General features: G+C 45.0%; 1 protein-coding gene across 1 annotated transcript in view; it reads left to right on the top strand.

The window, feature by feature from the left end:
* The window catches only part of FER1L6 (fer-1 like family member 6), a 178,617-nt gene that overhangs the window by 145,721 nt on the left and 16,866 nt on the right, over positions 1-16,030 (top strand). Inside the window, exons 31-35 of the mRNA XM_065397689.1 lie at positions 441-566; positions 1,598-1,725; positions 3,288-3,458; positions 8,456-8,616; positions 10,226-10,368. Of these exons, the coding sequence (XP_065253761.1) occupies positions 441-566; positions 1,598-1,725; positions 3,288-3,458; positions 8,456-8,616; positions 10,226-10,368 (729 nt within the window). The remainder of the gene's footprint in view (positions 1-440; positions 567-1,597; positions 1,726-3,287; positions 3,459-8,455; positions 8,617-10,225; positions 10,369-16,030) is intronic.

Below are 16,030 nucleotides of genomic sequence, written 5' to 3'. Positions count from 1 at the left end.
AGTTGTGTTCTCTGTCACAGTGTTGTAAATAGAGTTCCATTTAAGTCAATTAAATTACTCCTAATTTACACAAGAGTGATTCAGAGCAAAATGGTGGCCCTCAGAATATTGGTGTCTGGAAGATGGGAATAGCCACAACTGTTGCATTCATTTATTCAATACTGCTGTGACTAGGAGCTTGCAGATATTTCTGGGAATGTCTTGACAAGGTTAAATACAGTTATTGAAAGGAAGTGCTTTGGAAGGTTAACAAAACAGAACAGAAATATTTTCAGAAACATGGTTTAGTGCATTTATTCTGTGTTTGGCACAAAGGATGTGCACACATGCATATGTGCCTATGCAGACTGTATTCTTGAAGTTTTGTCTACACACCAGGACTTTTTTTTTTATTGGGTTTGTTGTCTTTTCCAGAGAAATAAAACATTGTATATCCACAGGGCTCTTTCTGCATATACAAAAGTCCTGAAGATTCCAGCTCAATGGATGGAGGACAGCCTAAAATTCTGCAAGGGATACCACCGAATAACTCAGTCGAAGTCCTGGTTAGGGTGTATATTGTGAGAGTAAGTGTACAGCTTCTGTTTCAGCCTTGAAATAATGGGGAATTTGTTTTTCAAATTAGTTTTTCTTTAGTTTTTCTACATAGTGTCGCATTTGAAAAGCCTCATCTGTATGTTAGAATTCCATAATACTTAGTGTACTACAGAGTAGAATCTGCAGCTCATAAGGACTTCTCATTGTAAATCATAAAGATGCCAGTTGACTGGAGAAGAGGAACTCTAGGGGCTGTTTTGGAAGCATCATAGAGAGAAAGGGACAAACAAAACAGGAAGCATTCAGGAGAAGGAGAGAATGGGAGAATATACCTTTAAGAGAAAGCAGAAGGTGTAGAAGTGTGAATGATGAACTTGAAGGAACAAGTGGTAGAAATTAGGAAGGTCAAATATTGAGGGAACATGGTGGGAAATGGAGAAGTCAGAGGAGAGAGGCAGCCATTAATGATCTGTGTATTAGTGAGAAAACAAGAGAGAAGCAGAAAAGAAAATTAGTTTATATAAGGTAGGAAAAACCTGGAGTTAGGGAGGGGAAATTAAATTAAAAGACAAAAGAGAAGAAGAGAAAGAAGACACTTTTCCCCTGTATTTAAATGCTTTCAGATCACGTCCATCACAGACAATGGGCCAGTCAATGGAGCTATGACTTACACCAGCTGAGGATCTGGCCCATTGTTTATGGGAAAATCCCCTTGAATCCCACAAAGATTTGGACTTGAAAACCTCCAGCAAAGTCAGCTTCTTCCGATGGCACTTTCTCTTCCTCTCATCTCACCCATTCCATTCTGATCAGCAACAGTGCCCGGGACCGTTCTAAGCTGCTCACTTCAGCTCTGCACTTGGGCCCTAGGCAATCGCCAAACATTCTTTCCCCAGAGGCTCTCTCTATATTTTAGTAGGCAGGACTAGCTTAGCATCTGTGTTTCCAGAATGTCCTGTGCACCAGTGGATAAACAGCTCCATTAGAAAACAACCACATTTAATTATTACCTTTAATGAAGCATTTGGGTTTTGATGAAAGAGTCTTTTCTTTTTATCAGGCATATAATCTTAGCCCAGCTGATCCAGATGGCATGTCAGATCCCTATATCGTGCTCAGACTAGGCAAAACTGAAATTAAAGACCAGGACAATTACATCCCCAAACAACTAAACCCAGTTTTTGGAAGGTGAGTGATAGTTTTATTTAAATGTTTGTGGTGATTTCTGCCTTAGGATTTTGCTACAGCTATTTCTGCTTGTTTTGAAGAGCAGAGTGAATTTATTATACAATGATATGTGTGTGTTTGGATGTTTCATAATTAAAATCGCAAGAATTTGTGTCACATTGTATGATTACAAATTATTCAATTTTATGCTAGTCAAACACCTCCTGAAATTCAATCTGCAGAAGGCTTTTTATTTCACAACAAGAAACGAAGCAGCAAATGATCTTGTCAGCTCAGATTAATGAGGCGATTAGTTAGCTTAAAGTGAAATAGATACAGTGACAGTTAAACTTAATTTCCAAAATTTGTGGTGGTGTTATTAAATCTGAGTATTACTATAAAACAATCTCAGACTTTTAAGACCAAACCAGAGCCCAGTTTTCAAAGGTAGCCTTTGATTTTGGGCCAGTCAATTTTTGAGTGCCTTACTTTAGACACAGGGAGCCAGATTTTCAAAAGAGCTCAGGGCTACATTTTCAAGTGCGTCGCACCCTCAGTTGGGGCCAGATTTGAAAATCTAGCCACTTTGGTCTACTTTGCAGAGGTGCTTAGCACCACCAGCTCCTATTGACTTCATCTGGTATCTGACAGTGTCTTGATTTCAGAGGTATCTAAAATTGGGCACCCAAAAATCTAAGCAGGCAAAAGTAGAGATCACTTTTGAAAATGTAGATCAGAATTTGTAGTCAGCTATAAAACGTTACATTTTTTCACTTGCTACATGTGTTTACTATGCTGAACGTGATAAAGTATTCCTAAATTATTGACTCATCAGAGATATTTACATGAGAAACCACATATATCCAGATAGATAGGCGAATAATAATTATTTATATTCACAACTAAAGTAAAACAAGTGATAACAATAAGTATATGGGTTTTTTTTTTACAACATATGGGCAGATACTTAGCTAGAGGTCAATGGAGTTGTGACTATTTATACCAGCTGAGGATCTGCTCCTGTGTGTGTCAATGTGGGTAAATTTTACAACCCACGATTTTCCCCCGGGAATCCCTTTACCCCAAAAGAGACCACCTTTTCTTACAAGGAAAAAGGAGGGATCTAGTATTAATCAGGATGGAATTATTCAAAATGTAGTTTTGAGATCAGGATTTGGAGCGAACCACAAAAGGTTCAAATGGTCAGTTCAGTTTGTAACCAAAGTTTATCTGAGCTTAGGCACTTTTCTTTGGTCTGGGAATTGGGCAAGAAATCTCATGGAAACGGGCTCTCTCTTCAGAGTTTGAGTACTTCCTGTTTCAGGTACAAGAATACAAACCATTCAGAAAAAAAAAATGCAGATGCATAACCTCAGTTGGAACTGATTAGGTAGGGCACTATACTCCTTTTATTCGGCATGTTTTCAGTATGTTCAGGTATTCAGTAAAAATACGTAATAGAAGAAACTATTCATCTCTGCAGGCATACTGTGCATTTGTAGCATCCACTATACCTTTTATGGCTGATACTTTTAGCTTTAAAAATGATTTGTCTTACAAAATCATATCAATTTTTGCCTTAGATCATTTGAAATTCAGGCTACTTTCCCTAAGGAATCTGTGCTCTCCATCCTGATCTATGACCACGATATGGTTGGAACAGATGACCTCATTGGAGAAACTAAAATTGATTTGGAGAATCGTTTCTACAGCAGGCACCGGGCTACCTGTGGTCTACAAAGTCAATATGAAAAGTAAGATCCTCTTCACACACTTGGTTTGTGCATACACGAGAAATGAGTGATCTGCAGAGAAGCTTCTTGATGAAAACTGATGTAGCCAAATATTGTGCTTTTTTTCCGCCTTGGAGTTTTGTAGATTTTGTTAAACTGAATTGTGTCACAAGGCTCAGAAGTAGAAAATGAGAATTTGTAAAACCAACAGCCCTACTTACTCACAATTAGTTCCAGATGGCAAACTGTCTATAGTTAAGTGTCTTTGTTTGATAAACATAAGTTGGAGATTTTACTGACTCAAAGGGTGAATAAAAATCTCTGTCTGAGGTGGCTGTGCAATAGTGGTAAGGCCAAATTCTGCTCTCAGTTACCAGGGCCGGGTCTAGGTTTTTTGCCGCCCCAAGCAAAAAAAAATTTGGCTGCCCCCTGTCCCAGCCCTGGGCTCCTCGCCGGACCCCCCTGCTGCCCCAGCCCTGGGCTCTTCCCCCCCACCCACACCCCCTGCCGCCCCAGCTCTGGGCTCCCTCATTCCCCCCCACCATTGCCCCACACACACACCTCCTGCCGCCCCAGCCCTGGGCTCTCTCCCCCCCCTACCTGCACCCTCCTTCCGCCACAGCCCTGGGTCACTGGTAACTCGCTCCCACGGCAGGTCATTCAGCAGGAATTTTAGATGTGCACAGAACATAGACAGGATTGGTTCCCATATGGTTACAGAACTGCAGTAAAGTGGAACAATTTTCAGCTTGTGTGACTGGAGGATATCTGGATGCATATTATAAGACTGTCCTACGTAAATGAAGAAAAGTTGAGGTGCCTTTATTATTCTTTTGTTCCTCTTTTTCTTTCTATGGGGAATTTGCCAATGCAATATCACTGTCTTCCTTTTAAACAAACAAACAAACAAACAAACAAAAAAGGCAATGGCTGTTGAAAATAGCAATTCCAGTCCTAATAACCACTGGGAAGCATTTCTTGCTCAATTTTATCCTCCTTTTTCTACAGCAAGTTACAGTGGATCAGTATATTTGATTTGGGAGAAATGAAGTAACAGCTGCCCAAACTGAGCTTGAGCACTCCTGAATTTTGAGGTGTTCAAATCTGGAAGGCAGGTGCTGGGGGGGAGGGAGCTGTGGCTCTGCGGGGGAGAACGGCAGCATGTATGCAGCAGTGTGTCTGGCGCTGCGTGGAGCCAGACACGCTGGTCTGAGTGGCCCGGTAAGGGGGCTGGGGGGTTGGATGGGGCGGAGGTTCGGGGGGGGGGGGGGCAGTCAGGGGACAGACAGTGGTTGGATAGGCATGGGAGTCCCGGGGGTTTGTCAGGGGACAGGTAGGGGGTGGGGTCCTAGAGGGGAAGTTGGGGGGGGTCTCAGGAGGGGGCAGTTGGGGACAAGGAGAAGGGAGGCTTAGATAGGGGGTGGGGTCCGGGGGGGCAGTTGGGGCAGGGGTACCAGGAAGGGGTGATCAGGGGACAGGGAGCAAGGAGGTTGGATGGGTTGGGGTTTCTGTGGGGGGCAGTCGGAGGGAGTGGATGGGGGCTACCCTCCCTCCCCGTGGAGTGTCCTATTTTTTGAATGTTAAAATATGGTATCCCTACTCACAGTGCAGCTCTCCATTCACTGCAGCATGAGGTCTCAGCTACCTCACTCCCTCCCCCCTCTTTCCTGTTGGTAGTGGCCAAGGGAATGCTGGGAAATGTAGTTCTTTCCCTGCTCCAGGGCTGGCTCTATAGGCAGGGAGCTAACCAAGGAACTACAGCTCCCAGGGCCCCCTGTTGGTTCTCAGCTCCCATGCTGGATCCCTGCCGCCCCTGCAAATGGGCTGCCCCAAGCACGTGCTTGCTTTGCTGGTGCCTAGAGCCGCCCCTGTCAGTTACACTTGTGAAAATCCAAAGTAACTGCCTTGAAGCCACTGGAGTTTCTCTGGATTTTCATGTGTCAATGAGAACAGAATTTGGCGGTAGGTTCTGGAGATAGTGGGTAGTATAGGTGTGTCACACAGGAGTATTGATCAGAGACTGAATTTTATTTCCTGGCCCCAGTCACCTGATCTGGGCCAGGGTTTAAAGTATAATATCCCTGTCCCATGTGTAGGGGCTTGTTTACACAGTGGGGTAATGTACTGTACAGGGACATGATTTCTAAAGTGTACTAATCTGTTGTGCATCAATAGGTCCATGTAGACCTTGCTGGTGCACTTTAATTCAGTGCTGGTTAAAACAGTACTATGTTAAAGCACACTAGGGAACCTTTAGTGTGCACCAGCAGGGTCTACACGTAGGTGCTGGAACTAGGGGTGCTGCCACACCCCCGGCTTGAAGTGGTTTCCATCATATACAGGGTTTACAGTTTGGTTCAATGGCTCTCAGCACCCCCACTATATAAATTGTTCCAGCACCCCTGGGTCTACATATATCAGTTAATGCATACCAACATTAGTATGCCTTAGAAACCACACCCCTGTAGACTCCATTACCCCACTGTGTAGGCAAGCCCAGGGTTTCAGTGTCCATTGAGGCCAATGATTACTGTCACATAGTTTGTGATCACAGATCGATTGGTTTCTAGTTTCAACCACCTGAAAAGAGAAATCCTCACTGGCTTTAGCTTGGTCTATGTCTGTATTTAATAAACTCATCTCACATGCCAGTGCTTCCCCATGTCTATTCCTCTGTGAATTTTGCCTTTTCCCCCCCTTACAACGATAAGAAGTGTGAAATGTTTGGACTGCATTAACACTGCCAATCATATTTTCAGCTAGTTTAAATTGATTTTAATGGATTTACACCAGCTGAGGATCTAGCCCTAGATGTGCCTGATTGCAGTACTCCAATTGATATGCTAAAAATGTGGGGAGTGATTTTAAACTGCATAATACATTGATAAGCAGAGTTCTTGACATTTTACCTTATTATTGCAGCTTGACTCCCCATAGACCATTTTTTCTGTTGCCTATACAGTTTTTTTTATAACCAGAAGTGCTTCACTTCCAGCTGTCTTGTTATTTTAGCAGGCACATTGTGCAGTGCTTAGAATTTGTTATTTTGTTCTTAATAATGGAGTCTCAAATACAGCATCTGAAATTAACTAATCAAAATAAACTGGAATACTGCTTGGCTGCATAACTTCCATGACCTCTAACAACGGGGGCAGCTGATTCCCTGCTGTGTCACACCTGTGTGACTCCATTTAAATCAATTGAATTACACCAGGGAAAATCCACTGTCACAGAGTAGTGACTAAAGCCCTAGTACTAATCATTGTGGCAATCCTAGTATTTCAATATACTTATAGAGGTATAGGGCACAATTTAAAAAAGTGTCTAAGTCCCATTTTCAAAAGTTACTTAGGAGCCAAAGGGTACATCTGCACTTGGAGCTGGAAATGTAAATTCCGGCTCTAGAAGACATACCTGCACTAGCTCTGATCAAGCTAGCATACTAAAAATACATGTGTCACCGTGGTAGTGCAAGTGATGGGAGGGACTAGTCTCCTGATATCTTGGACAGGATGGTATACGGGGCAGCTAGCCCCTCCTGCTGCTCACACTAGTGCGGCTACACTTTTGTTTTTAGTATGCTAGATTGATCAGAGTGAGCACTGGTCTATTTCCTTAAACTGGGAAATATACTTCCAGCTCAAAGTGTAGACATAATCTAAGGGCCGCATGTGTTAAAAATAGCAGTGTAGACAGGGGGTAGAATGGGTGGCAGCTCCGGCTACCCAGAGCTACCAAGTACCCAGGGAGTCTGGGCAGGTTTGTACTCAGGCAGCTAGCTCGAGCTGCCGCCCATGCTACCCTCAGCTACACTGCTATTTTTAGTGAGCTAGTGTGTGTCTGTGTACTCGACCTGGGAAGCACACTGCCAGCTGCAGTGTAAACATACCCTTAGTGTCATTGAAAGTTTGATTTTCCTCATAGGACCAAATTCAGACCTTGGTGTAAGTAACAGCAACGCCACAGAATCCAGCGGAGTTACATCTGCTTATACTAGAGCCATGTAATGTTCATCGTGTATGACCTCCATGATCTGTGCCTGTGGCCCAGACCCCGTTGCCACACTACTCAAAATAATAGCTATGGGGCCTGTCTGGTGTCCTAGTGTTAGCAATGGCATGCAGGAGACCCGGACTCTATTCCTGTCCAAGGTCCTAGTCCCAGCTCCTCAAGCTGGCTGGGGCGGGGAATGTGATGGAGGGAGTGCACTAAGTTCCTGTCGATGAGAGAGAACCTTTTGTTCTGTTATAAATAGGACTGTGATCAGTTGTTCTCCATATCCACTGAAGGTAGGACAAGAAGTAATGGGCTCAATCTACGGCAAAGGAGATTTAGATTAGATATTAGGAAAAACTTTCTAATTATAAGGGTGGGTAAGTTCTGGAATAGGCTACGAAAGAAGGTTGGGGAATCCCCGTCATTGGTGGCTTTTAAGGAGAGGTTAGACACGCACGTGTCAGGAATGGTCTAGGTTTACTTGGTCCTGCCTCAGAGCAGGGGGCTGGACTTGATGACTTCTCAATGTCCCTTTCAACCCTACATTTCTATGACTCTAAAATTCTATGTCAAACTACAGAAATCATCTGATGGCCTGTTCCAAGGCCCACTGAAGTCAGTGAAAAGACTTCCATTCACTTTAGTTAGTGTTGGACCAGGACCTGAATGATCAAGGAATAGCACTGGCCAGCTCCAAAAGGCCCTGACTTCTTTGGCCAAACAGCTGGTGGCTGATGTGCTGTCAGACCTTGATAATGAGGGTATACAATGTGGGGAACATTTGCTGGGATGGCTCTAAGGGACTAAGAAAGGAGAAGCAGAGGACATGTCCATCTCTGGCTTTGTTTCACTTGTGTAAAATTAATTCTGTTCACTTTCATCCAGTCAGGTTTAAGCTCCCTTACAGTAAATCTGTCTGCCAGGGCGTCTGACTGTTGGATTGGCGCCCCTGAATAGTTACAGCCTTTAACCGAACAGAAAACCTTCTCCATTCCTCTCTTTGCTTTGTCCCCTTATTGCAGAGAAGGGTACAATGCCTGGCGAGATGCAATTCAGCCGACTGAGATCCTTAACAAGCTATGCAAAGACAACAAACTGCCTGGGCCCTACAAGCGACCTGGGGAGATACAAATAGGAACCAAAGTATTCACTGGGAAGACAATCTTTAATGAAGACGAGAATGGTAATTCTGCCATTTATGTTATTTAGTCCTATTACTGTAGCCCCTAGAGGTCCCACCTTTGATTGGGATCCTGTTGTGCTAGGCACTGGACAAGCAGATAGCAAGAGACAGTCTCTGCCCTGAGGAGTTCACCATCTAAATAGACAAGGCAGACAAAGAGTGGGAAGGGAAATAGGAGCACAGAGGTTAAGGGACTTGTATAAGATCACACAGCTGGTCAATAGTCAATTCATGAACAGGACCCAGGCCTCCTAATTCCCAGTCCAGTGCCTTATCCACTAGACCCGGCTGCCTCTCTTCATTGTTACGCTTCTTGTTTATTATTAACTACTACCACTATCATCATTAGTTCTGCAAGGGCATTGGTATAAATCCTACTCCCTGCAGTCCTATTGAGCCTGGGGATCCATGAGTCTAGAGGTCTTTGCAGGGAGTTGTTGCTTCCACCAGGGGAAGTGTCAAGTTCCAAAAGGAGAAGAGGGGCAAAGCTACCAGGGGGTTGGGTTTGTAGATGTGGGTGGTGAGGGGTGGGACAGAGTCACCAGAGGCTAGGTTGTGTCTTTGAGGGAAGGAGATGGTAAGGGGCAGATGACATGTATTAGGATGGATGCTTTGATTGGGTAGCCCAAGAGAGGGAAGCAGCACAAGGACTGTGCTTTCCCTCTTTGTCAGCGTCTAGTCTATTTTGAGTGTTTGATCTTCGTCTTAGTTCATATTACCTTGCTCCCGTTTCTCCTGTGGGCAAGCAGACCAGGGAAGATAGGGCTCAGCGTGCTTCAGTATAAGGATAGGGCCAAACTACGGCTGTTCCCCCAAGGATGCATTAGGTAGAAGAGTGCTAGACAAACAAATGACTCCAAAGGGGCCTGGGCAGAGCAGGACTAGACCTGACTCTCTGCCTACCAACAGGTGTGTACTAGGAGAAGTGGTTGCAATAGTTGCTTCCCAGCATTCTTGCCCCAGGGCCAGTGGAGCCGTTAAGCTTTTCAGAGGCACAGTGTCACCGGGGGACTGCAGGTTAGCCCTCCCTTTCCCCTGCTTAGCACACCACTGCCCATTTTATCCATGGATACCTTTGGCATCTTTCTGCTCTCTTCACGCAGCATGTGAATTTGGCACTCAAGGGGGCTTCCTTGCTGCCATCACAAGGCAAAAATAAGACTAATGTACAATCCCTAGCACCTATTTACTGACACTTCCTGGCAGCTCGAGGAAATGCCAAATCCCCTGTTCTTTGATTGGCTGCATTTTTTTAAAGAAAAAGACTTAATTATTTAGAAGAAGAAGAAAACAAGCTAGCAAATCGTTACCATCCTACTGTTAGATACAGCACTAAAATAGGCGCGTTTAATTTTGTCATGATTCATGGTATTTTGTAATTAGGTTCCTTCTCAGCACTAAACTTTAGTTACTCCTGTGGGTGCTCTTATTTAAAGGAATAAATGTGTTTTATTACATCTCTGTTCTTCCTTGGGATGCATTAAATGCTGCTCTGAACTCGAGCAGATTTTTAACACGTGTCTTTCACAACTGACAAGCCATATTAATCAGAGGTTTAATATGCTAATTCTGCTCTGGTTGTTCTTTTTTTTATTACTCTTTCCTATAGAAGAGCCAGTTGAATCCTATGAACAACTTGCCCTAAAGGTTTTACGTTCCTGGGATGAAATCCCAGGGGTTGGATGTAAGCTGGTTCCAGAACACATTGAGACCCGGCCTCTCTATCACAAGGATAAACCAGGCATGGAACAGGTAGATAAGCCTACAGTGAAAGCATGAAACGTGGGAGAGGTTTTCCATTTCTCCTGCCACTGTTGTTTCTGTTACTATCTCAGATCTAACAGGGAAATCTCACACGTGCTCCCGTTTCCATTATCGTTTGCACAAAATAATAAGTGCATAGTTCAAAATTGTCAAATGTGCATATGTACAGTGAGGCACCTAAATTCATATTTAGGCACCTAAGCAAGAATGGTCTGATTTAACTGCAAATTTTCATACTTTCAGATTTTGGACTTTCTTGTAAATGTAATGTTAACTCTGCATTTCATTGCATTTTAATGACTGTTGCTTTCCCTCTCGCACTATCCGCAAAGTTCTTGTAGGGGTGCTCTCAGCTTTAACTTCACAATACAATTTTGTTTTCAGGGAATCTAATCAAGAGTCCCTTTGCTCGTATTTGAAAATAACGACTTAGGAATTTGGCTGCAGTAAAGCATTGAAGCACATGTTTAAGTCATACTGACTTCATGAAGACACATTGAAGCTAATGGAATTTCAGCATCTGCTAAAATGAATATATATAATATAGGGCTGTTGATTAATCACAGTTAACTCACACAATTAACTGAAAAAAATTAATCTCGATTAAAAAATGTAATCACGATTAATCACAGTTTTAATCACACTGTTAAACAATAGAATACCAATTGAAATTTGTTAAATATTTTGGATGTTTTTCTACATTTTCATATATATTGTATTCTATGTTGTAATTGAAATCAAAGTGTATATTATTTTTGATTACAAATATTTGCACTGTAAAAATAATAAAATAAATATTATTTTTCAATTCACCTTATACAAGTACGGAAGTGCAATCTCTTTGTCGTGAAAGTGCAACTTACAACTGTAGATTTTTTTTGTTACATAACTGCACTCAAACAAAACAATGTAAAACTTCAGAGCCTACAAGTCCACTCAGTCCTACTTCTTGTTCAGCCAATCGCTAAGACAAACAAGTTTGTTAACATTTACAGTAGAAAATGCTGCCCTCTTCTTATTTACAATGTCACCAGAAAGCGAGAACAGGCATTTGCATGGCACTTTTGTAGCTGGCATTGCAAGGTATTTACGTGCCAGATATTCTAAACATTTGTATGCCCCTTCATGCTTTGGCCACAATTCCAGAGGACATGCTTCCATGCTAATGACACTTCTTAAAAAAATAATGTGTTAATTAAATTTGTGACTGAACTCCTTGGGGGTGAATTGTATGTCTGTTTTACCCACATTCTGCCATATATTTCATGTTATAGCAGTCTTGGATGATGACCCAGCACATGTTGTTCATTTTAAGAACACTTTCACTGCAGATTTGACAAAACGCCAAGAAGGTACCAATGTTAGATTTCTAAAGATAGCTACATCACTCAATCCAAGGTTTAAGAATCTGAAGTGCTTTCCAAAATCTGGGAGGGAAGAAGTGTGGAGCATGCTTTCAGAAGTCTTAAAAGAGCAACACTCCAATGCGGAAACTACAGAACCCAAACCACCAAAAAAGAAAATCAACCTTCTGCTGGTGGCATCTGACTCAGATAATGAAAATGAACATGAACATGTGTCGGTCTGCACTGCTTTGGATTGTTATCGAGCAGAACCCGTCATCAGCATGGACACATGTCCCCTGGAATGGTGGTTGAAGCATGAAGGGACATATGAATCTTTAGCACATCTGGCACGTAAATATCTTGCGACACTGGCTACAACAGTGCCATGAGAATGCCTGTTCTCACGTTCAGGTGACATTGTAAACAAGAAGCAGGCAGCATTATTTCCTGCAAATGTAAACAAACTTGTTTGTCTAAGCAATTGGCTGAACAAGAAGTAGGACCGAGTGGACTTGCAGGCTCTAAAAGTTTACATTGTTTTATTTTTGAATGCAGATTTTTTTGTACATAATTTTACATTTGTAAGTTCAACTTTCCCGGATAAAGAAATTGCACTACAGTACTTATATTGGGTGAATTGACAAATACTATTTCTTTTGTTTTTTTACAGTGCAAATACTTGTAATCAAAAATAAATATAAAGTGAGCACTGTACACTTTGTATTCTGTGTTGTAATTGAAATCAATATATTTGAAAATGTAGAAAACATCCAAAAATATTTAAATAGATGGTATTCTATTATTGTTTAACAATGTGATTAATCACAATTAATGTTTCTAATCGCTTGACAGCCCTAATATCATTGGGAAAATATAATTAACTATTCAGTATATGTTTTGATTCCTGTCCAGACCATCTACGGAGAGGAATCAGAATTTCTCAACAAGTGTGTCTGGATAAGTATTATTGTTATACTGTGAACAGCTAATGGTGATCCTTCTTTGTGCTTCAGCTTTGAGGGCTTAGAATCTGCCCTCATTATTGCGCAGTTCTGATAATGTGTAGCACAATGACAGTGATGAAAATTCTAGATAGTCACTGATTTGTTACAGGATGTTCTTATTTGTGATGGTCAAACTGAAAACAACTCAGAATCTGAGTTCAGTTCAATTAAGGATCCAAATAATTATCCAACCCTCCCGAGTTTCCAAAATTGGGCTGGAAGTCTCATAAGAATAGGCTTTCTTGAAAGATTTCAATTGCTACCACCTCTGGCCTGAGTTGAAAATACCACGAGAAACACCTCTCTTCTGCTTCGAGTGCTTGTTCATGTTGATTCCAATCAGGTGTGCGTATGCCATGTGCATGGTCGTCAGAAACTTTTTCCCTTAGCAGCTCCCATTGGGTCAGCTGTGGAGCCCCCTGAAGTGGTGCTTTCATTGCGCTCAATATATGACCCTGCCGACCCAACCCCCCTTCAGTTTCTTCTTACTGCCCGTGATGGCCGTTGGAACTGCGTTCGCTTGCTTAGCAAGGGCTTCCCTTAGTTGGTATACATAGTGTATATAGTGTTCAGGTTAGGGTGCAGGGTCCTCCCCTATCCCTTACCTCCCCTCAGCTCCCGGGCATGCCTCGGGGCCAAGGGTTTAAACCTTACAGGACCTGCGGGAAGCCCATGCCAATGGGCGACCCCCCACAATGCGTGTCTGGGGGAAGAGCACCAAACAGACAGGTGCAAAATCTGCAGGTCTTTCCGCCCTACGATGAAGAAAGAGTGGGATTTCTGGCTGAAACAACTTCTGATGGGGTCCACTCTCCATTGGCAGCCCGCCACGGAGTGCCGAGATCCGACACCGAGCGCGTCGGTGCGGAGCACCCCGGCCTCGGAGCGCGACACAGTGCCGAGGAAAGACTCTGACTCAAGAGACCCTTGGCACCGGTGCTCCCCAGCACCGCAAGTGGCGCAGTTAACCAGGCACCTCTCGCACTCACCGGTGCCACACAAGCGGCACAAGAAGACGGACTGGGATCGTTCCCCGGTGCTGAAGGCAGCACCAGGTGCAACAGCAGTGCGTCCCACAAAGGAGCACTCGGTGCCCAAGGGCCAGGAGTCGGCGCCATTGACTTTGGTTCCCCGGAGGGGACCGTTGAGTCCGGTGCCCAGCGACACCCCAGACAGACAGTGTCAGGTGGAGGAGTTGGAGTCCCCCTCCACCCCAGACACTTTTGAAGCCGCCAGGGATCTAATAGCAATGACGGCCCCACAACCTCTGGCTATCTAGAGGCAAGCCGGCCATGATGCCGTGATCACCCTCTCCGACACAGCACCATTCACCTCGGCACCGCTTGGGTTCACCATCGCCAACGCACCATTCCCCAGCTCAGGACCCTGTGTGTGGTTCCCCGGCTCAGTCTCCAGCACGGGCTGAGCGGCACCGGTCCCCGTCATTGACCTCTTGGCACTGATCCCCAGCACAGGAGCATCAAAACCAGTCCCCTGCTCAGTACTGCTGTGGTCATCACGATCTAGATCTGTGTCATCTGACTCAGACAGGGACTCTTTTTGCTCATGCCGCAGCAGGTGCAGAAGTGAGGCACCGGTGGCATGGCCTCCACATTGGCAGCCGCAGCCTCAATGGCCATTCCGGACTCCCTGGGCTTATCACCAGGCCCAGGGGCATTTTCTGGTCATCTCTGAAACCCGAGCACCCCAGCCACATAAAGATCACCCGGCTCCTTGGGAATCGGAGTCGACGCCAGCACAGGGCCCACAGGCCGTCCAGGACATCGTCGAAGCAGCCACAGCGACAGCTCCTACAGCTGGCCAGACTACTGCTGCCATGACTACAGTCAGCGTGAGCCCACAGGCACTAACCAGGAGGTCCCTAGAGAGCTGGATGGTCAGGAGGACCCTGTACCACCTCTAGCCTCCTCATCCTCATCCCCGGACGAGGCAGTTGCAGGGACTTCGGCCTCGGGACCTCCCCCAATAGACCACTGTGCACACCAGGACCTCTTGCGCAGAATCGCTCGCAACATGGGATTGCAGGCGGAAGAGGTTATCGAGCCAAAGGACCCCATGGTCAATATCCTGACGCCGGAGGGTCCCTCCAGGGTAGCTCTGCCCCTGATAAAAACTATACAGAACAATATTGAAACACTGTGGCAGACCCCGGCATCGATCCCACCAATGGCGAGGGGCGTGGAGCACAAGTACTTTTGTCCCATCCAAAGGATATGAGTACTTGTCCTTGCACCCGCAGCCCTCCTCCCTAGTAGTGACCACGGTCAACGAGAAGGAGAGGCAGGACCAACAAGGACCGACTCCGAAATCTAAGGAGTCTAAAAGATTAGACCTTTTTGATAGAATGGTCTACTCAACGGGGGGCCTGCAGCTGAAGATAGCAAACCAACAAGCTATCCTCAGCAGATACAACTTCAACTCGTGGGCCTCCATGTTGAAGTTTAAGGAGCTAATTCCATCAGACTCCAGGGCTGAATTCATGGCCATTATTTACGAAGGGAAAGCGGTGGCACGAACCTCTCTTCAAGCCTCCCTTGATGCGGCGGACTCTGCCACCCGCACCCTCTCATCCGGGTTAGCCATGAGAAGGGGTTCAGGACTGCAGGCGTCTGGGCTGCCCCCCGAAGTGCAGCAAACCCCTCAGGACCTGTCGTTTGAGGATTATTCTCAGAGCAGATGGACTCCAGCCTGAAGGACTCCCGGGCGACCATGAAGTCGCTGGGTATGCACACCCCTGCAACCCAGCGTAAACACTTCAAACCACAGCCTCAACAGCAGCGTTCCTACCCTCCTCGAAGACAGGACTTCTACAGAGGGAGGGATAGGAATGGCAGGCGCAGACTGTCGCAACCTTCGTCAAGTCAAGGCCAGGGCTCGGCCAAACCTTTGTTGGGCTCAAAGCAGGCCTTTTGAAGGGGCGCCTGAGGATGGCATACCCACCACTACACCAGATCCTTCCCCGTGCTTTATGAATCGGCTATCCCACTTCTACTGTGCGTGGTCCCAAATAACATCGGACCGCTGTGTACTTCGCATGGTAGAGGTGGGATATTCTCTCCAATTCTGCTCCTCTCCTCCCTCCCACTCCCCTTCCGTGTCCCTCTTCAGGGACCCCTCTCACAAGCAACTCCTTGTCCAGGAGATGCAGTCGCTCCTTGCCGTGGGGGCAGTGGAGGAGGTTCCTTAGGAGCTATGGGGCAAGGGATTCTACTCCCGTTATTTCCTAATCCCCAAAGCAAAGGGGGGTCTCAGACCCATTTTAGACCTGCAAGGACTCAA

Source organism: Emys orbicularis, chromosome 2, assembly GCF_028017835.1.
Source record: "Emys orbicularis isolate rEmyOrb1 chromosome 2, rEmyOrb1.hap1, whole genome shotgun sequence".
Classification (NCBI taxonomy): Eukaryota; Metazoa; Chordata; order Testudines; family Emydidae; genus Emys; species Emys orbicularis.
The sequence above is the reverse complement of the archived record's forward strand: the minus strand, read 5'-3'. Positions and strand labels throughout refer to the sequence as shown.